The sequence below is a fragment of the Sycon ciliatum genome, chromosome 9 (assembly GCF_964019385.1).
Source record: "Sycon ciliatum chromosome 9, ocSycCili1.1, whole genome shotgun sequence".
NCBI classification, from domain to species: Eukaryota; Metazoa; Porifera; class Calcarea; order Leucosolenida; family Sycettidae; genus Sycon; species Sycon ciliatum.
The window spans coordinates 24,290,200-24,296,592 of NC_088651.1; the positions used below are offsets into that span (position 1 = coordinate 24,290,200).

A 6,393-nucleotide genomic window follows, 5' to 3' on the forward strand; every position below is an offset into this window, starting at 1 on the left:
CACTACTGTTGGATCAAAGATTTCAGCAGATTGTGCTACGATCAGTCAAAGCATAAAGCCAGGAAATTCTTCTGTACAAGATGTCTCCAACCACACAACACAGAGAAATCCCTGAGCAATCATCAGGAGTATTGTGATAATGTCACTGGATTATCAGCACACATGGTACTACCAGAACCGGACGAAGATGGGGATCAACCAACACTGAAGTTCATTAATCATCACAAAATGCTACAATGTCCCTATGTAATCTATGCTGACACTGAGGCACTGATTAAGAAAATTGATGGAGTGAAAAGTCAACAAACCAGCCGGGATTCACAGCATGTTCCTTGTGGTTTTGGTTACGTCGTGGTGCGTTCTGACGGAGTGATGACAAGTCAGTGTTTCTACCGGGGTGCTGATGCCATGGATGTATTCTTTGATAAACTCAAAGATGAGGAGAAGAAAATACAATCAGCACTCAATAATCCAGCACCGATGGATCTCACTAAGGAACAAGAAGAATTGTTCAGAGAGACAGAAGACTGTTGGATTTGTAAAAAGAAACTTGGTGATGACAGAGTCCGTGATCACGACCACATCACTGGTGATTTCCGCGGTGCCGCACACAATGACTGTAACATCAAACTCAGAATTTATCCATACAAGCAGCACATCCCTGTGGTTTTTCACAACCTAAAAGGCTATGACAGTCATCATCTCATCGGAGCAATCGGCAAGACAGATGTTGAGACCGTCACATACACGGATAAGGATGGTGTGTGTAAGAGTAAAACTGTGGGTGAGATATCAGTCATTCCCAACAACATGGAGAAATTCATCTCATTCACATGGAGACAGTTCCGGTTCATCGACAGCTGCCAGTTTCTCAATGCGTCACTCGATAGACTTGTGAAAACGACACCAGATGAGTCATTCACTCACACCAAGACGTTGCCAAACCATCAGCTGTTGATGAGGAAAGGAGTATTTCCCTATGAGTACATGAACAGCTTCTCCAGGTTCGATGAGACTCAGCTACCAGCACAGAGTAAGTTCTATTCTTCACTGTCTGATGAGGGTGTGAGTGACGATGACTACAAACATGCTGAGACAATGTGGATGAAATTCGACTGTCAGACTCTTGGTGATTATCACGACTTGTATCTCAAGACCGATGTGTATCTCTTGGCTGACATATTTGAGAATTTCAGAGTAGAAGCTGTCAGAACGTATCAGCTGGATCCAGCAAATTACTACACTCTGCCTGGATTTGCCTGGGATGCTCTGTTGATGTACTCAGGTGTGTCCTTGGAATTACTAACAGACTATGATCAGCACTTGTTTGTAGAATCAGGAATGAGAGGCGGTGTGTCGATGGTCTCACAACGATATGCTGCTGCTAATAATCACTACCAGGAGAAATTTGATGCTGATCAGCCATCGTCATTTATCCAGTATCTCGATGCCAACAATCTCTATGGCTGGGCAATGTCACAGCATCTCCCAGTGTCTGATTTTCGGTGGGAGAAACCATCAGAGAAACTCCTGAACAAGATACTGAATACTCAAGATGATTCCTCATCGGGGTATATCGTCGAGTGTGATCTGGATTATCCACACGAACTTCATGAGGAGCACAACGATTATCCAGTTGCTCCGGAACGTCTTTCCGTCAATGAGGACATGCTATCTCCATACCAGCAGGAGCTTGTTGATAAACTCAATTCTTCCGGAGTAGATGCTCTCAAACTTGTACCAAACTTGAGGGATAAGACAAAGTACGTTCTCCATTACCGAAACTTGAAACTCTACACTCAGCTCGGACTACGTTGTGTCAAAATTCATCGTGCTCTGAAATTTACTCAGAAACCGTGGATGAGAAACTACATCTAGAAGAATACAGACCTCCGTAAGAAGGCAAAGGATGATTTCTCCAAAGACTTCTATAAACTGATGAACAATGCGGTGTTTGGGAAAACTATGGAGAACGTTCGGAGGAGAGTCAACATAAAATTGTTGAGAAGTCGTGAGGAGAAAAAAATCAAACAGCTTGTTGCCAAACCAACGTACAACCGCCATGTGATCTTCAACGATGACCTGGTCGGGGTACAAAGCAGGGAGTAGTCCCTGGTACAAAGTAAGGCCCCGGTCACACCGAAACAAGCCACTTTGGGCTTGTTATCGCTGGCGCTCAGCTGGCTTGCGTGGTCCCTGTGACGCGGTCACACCAGACCTTGACTGCAAAGCTTGAATGGCTTGTTTTTCTTACCCGCCAAATTTTGAATATCTCGAAGCACACCAATGTTTGCAAGAAACCGGAAAGCAGAACGTTCGCGATCTAAAACTATACTTGTTCTTGTGTTCAGTTTTGATGAAGAAGCAAAGGAAGCCCGGATTCTGAATTGCGAAGTCGTGCTCTTTTTATTTGTTCGGTGTGCATGGACGCGATGGTTCGGGTGGTGTTTCCTGATGTCGAGCTTTCTGCCCCGCCGGTTGCCGTTCTTCAACTCAGTTGCAATCCAATCTCTTCTTCGTACCCGGCTTTCTTCATGAATTCGGTCGTGAGTGTGGTGCCTTGTCTTGGCCTCAAACCACAGCTCCAACAATCTACGCAGCAGTCTAGAGGCACAGCGGCAGAAATCCATGGTCGTCGGAAAAATCCGAATCAAACTGAATACAGTGTAGTTGGATAGACAGACTCACGGTCAAAACCAAAGGCGCAGGGATAGCACGGTTCCACGGACACAAGAAAGAACATCAATATCAGTTCATCATGTCAACTAGCTACATGGTGTGCTCCAAGCGCACTCAAATTATTTTTTGAATTTCGGCTTTCAGCCGCTTGTACAAGCTGTGGCTGAAACAAGCCGGAAAAAACGGCTGAGAGTCAGCCACGGCTGAAAGTCGCTTGTAGGACATTTTCAGCCATTTCCATGGTAATAGTGACGTAAACAAGCGCTTGTTTCGGCTGAACGGCTGAATCGAGCTCGGTGTGACCGCGGCCTAACAGGACAAAGGTCGTCCTCAACAAGCCCATATATGTTGGGATGTCGATTTTGGATCTCTCAAAGACACTCATGTATGACTTTTACTACAATCACCTGAAAGAGTTGTATGGCTCTGATGTGAAACTCTTGTACACCGATACAGACAGCTTGGTTCTTCATTTCTTTACTGATGATCTGTTTGATGACATGAGTGAGTTTCTTGATAAGTATGATACAAGCAATTATGATCAATCACATCCGTTATACTCTGAGAAAAACAAGAAAGTTGTTGGCCTGTTCAAAGATGAACTCGGTGGAAAACTGATTACTGAGTTTGTGGGACTTCGTTCCAAGATGTACAGTTACTCTGGTGAGGAAAGCGGAAAAAGAGCAAAGGGGGTGAAAACAGCAGTGCTCAAGAAAACTATCACACATGATGATTTCCGAAATTGTCTCTTGGATCAATCCGTGTTCCATCGAGAAATGACAACACTCCGGAGTCATAGTCACGTTATTTTCGGAGAAACGGTTAATAAGATAGCCTTATCACCATTGGACACAAAACGATACATCACAGAAGATGGATGTAGCACGTTAGCGTTCGGACACCATGAAATACCAAGATATCTGGCTGAGGAGGGGTTTGATAGCAGCATTTCATTCATGAGTTATGCTCCGGATATGATGAAGCAGTTTGTCCAGTGATCATGAGAAAAAAAAGATATCTTTTTTTAACTTTTCTTATACATTCGATTCTCTATAGTTCTCCCATATGGTATCATGTCTTTGTTGTGATTTTTTACACTTTGGAATGATTGGTTTGATCTTGTTCACATCATCTTCATCATCAATGAGTTTCTAAAGTAGGAATGGATAACTCACTTTGACTTTTTTCTCTCTATTTGCTACTTCTTTGATCCTCTGAATTTCATCAACAAGATTGTTGAATGGGGTTTTGCTAAGATATTTTGGTAAACCAACCTTGTTCAGGGTTATCTCCAACCTTGTTTCGATTCCTATTCTGGTTTTGGATTTTTCTATTTCTTCCAAGTAAATTGTGGTATCATACAGATTATTTTTCTTCATCTCATACACCTCAAGATCCTGTGGAGTTACTTCATTTTCCAAAATCATCAATTCTATATATGTAGGAAACCATACCTGGTTTCTATAGTCAATGTAGTCCGCTATCATCTTATCTTTCCTTGTGGAGTGTTCATCATCTATCCATGTATCCATGACTTCTTCTTCTTTGTTTGTGGAGTAGTCGTCATCAAACCAGGCATCCATGATTTCACTTCTAAAAAAAATATTTTTTGCTTTTTTGCTTTTTGTGGATTGTTTGACTATTTTACAAATCGTTTGCTGAGAATTTCACTTCTTCTTTCTGGAAATGCTTTATAGCAACAACAACAAGTTTGAGACTGAGAGTGTCATCGGTCTTGTCTTTGTAAACCCACTTCAGATGAACGATACCATTGACGGTGTCACCTTGCTTGATCTTGTTGGTTTTTGATGGTTTGTTATCCTCATCAAAGATAGCACAATCAGGAGAAATCTGGAGAAACAGGATTGGGTGCTCACATTTTGCTGTGTTAATTCTGCTTCTAACCACATTTCCTTCGGATTCTATCTTCTTCTCGATACAACGGATGGATTTACAAATGTCACTGTCAGTAGAAAATTTCAGAGAGTCCTCTTGTCCTTTCTTCACAACATTCATGATATTTGTCTCATCAGTGAATTTTATGTATGGTTCTTTACCATTGATTGTCAGTGATCCACATTTATTCCCATCCTTGATGATGATTCGATAATCAATGAAGTCATTGAGAACAGTAGCTGTGTCAAACGGGGTAGTTGGCTTCTTGCTTGTCATCTTGGAAAGTTTGTGTAGAATCGTTGGTTATACCTATGGCAACCGTTCCTCTAATATAGAATGATTAGGAATCCTCATCCAAAGCTGAACCACCCGAAGTTGGCTCAGAAACCGATCCCACATCAGTCCTCGAAGTGAGCCAAGATGGGGTAAGTGAAAAAGCTGAAGTTGGCTCAGAAACCGATCCCACATCAGTCCTCGAAGTGAGCCAAGATGGGGTAAGTGAAAAAGCTGAAGTTGGCTCACTTCCGATTTTCTCGGAGGTACATGTAGCAAGTTGACTCACTTTTCTGGAACTGGGTTGAACCAACATGGGATCAGTGGTTGGAGTTGTAAAATTAGTACTTGGAGGTGTAAAATTAGTACTTGGAGTTGTAAGATTAGTACTTGGGGTGTCTATCCTTTAGTATAGTAGTATAGGGGGAGGGGGGGGAGACTTTGGAGGGAGGCCCGAAGGGCCGATCGAGAAAGTCGATTTTGGCTCACCTGGAAGGTGAGCCAGAACCCCCTCCCCCTATACTACTCACCTTAGTTGCAAAGCGCCTCTTGAAACATATGCTAGGCAATAAGTTCTTCGATGGTGACAACCAGAAAGGATTTATGCCTGCAAAGGCTGGGTGCTTAGAGCATACATCACTTTGTTATGAGGCGATGCGTGATGCAAAGACGGCAAAACGCCAAATTTGCATTGCGTGGATAGATTTGAAGAATGCATTTGGTTCAGTGCGCCACAATCTGATACAGTATGCTCTAACCCACTACAGCCTTCCTTTGCAATTCAGGAAATTAATTTTTTCCTACTACGACAGTCTTTGCGCTTTCGTCGTACAACCACACACCCCACCTTTAATTACAACATTGGTGTTTTCCAGGGGTGCCCCTTGTCCCCGGTCCTTTTCAATATTTGTTTCCAGCTTCTGCTGGACTCACTTGCAGCCCCTGAATTAAGTTGCCTCTCCTATGATTTTAACCTTAATCAGGCCAATGTTCCCAAAAGGGAACATGTTTTTCTTCTTTGTATTTGAGGTAGTAATTTTTCGTTTTTCTGCACTATTTTTGTTTCTATGCATAACTGGAAGCTTGCTGATCATGAATAACAAAGTACTTGGTGGGTTTCAGAATTTTTCAAATTCCTCAATATTAGACCAAATGGCGGTAATTCTTGGTATTCGTATGAACGTTAGAAATGTTCACTATTGATGTGGAAAACAGCTTTTTTCAGGGCAAACCCTATATGAGATGTGATCCCCGGTCCTTTGGCAATACAACTGGCCTAAAAAATCAAGAGAAATTTGGTAATATTACATAAACACCCTGCGTCTTTCTTTGATGTTCCCAAAAGGGAACGTTGGCCGGATTCGATACCCAAATGTACCCTATTATGGTAAGTTCTCTGGAATCAAGCCATGCCCACATATCCCTTGTCTGAAGTATTCAGGAAGGTGAATATAACCGGAATGGAGACTTTTCAAGTTTATATGGTGCCTTGAAAATCTCCATGGCAACCATAATTTTGTCGAACGGCTATTTAGCAATGCGTGG

General features: G+C 42.4%; 1 protein-coding gene across 1 annotated transcript; it reads left to right on the plus strand.

Moving 5' to 3' along the window:
* The first annotated feature begins 162 nt into the window (after positions 1-162).
* Positions 163-1,878, plus strand: LOC135824370 (uncharacterized). Its single transcript, XM_065337103.1, has one exon. The coding sequence runs from the start codon at positions 163-165 to the stop codon at positions 1,876-1,878; it is 1,716 nt and encodes a 571-aa protein (XP_065193175.1).
* Positions 1,879-6,393: the final 4,515 nt, after the last annotated feature.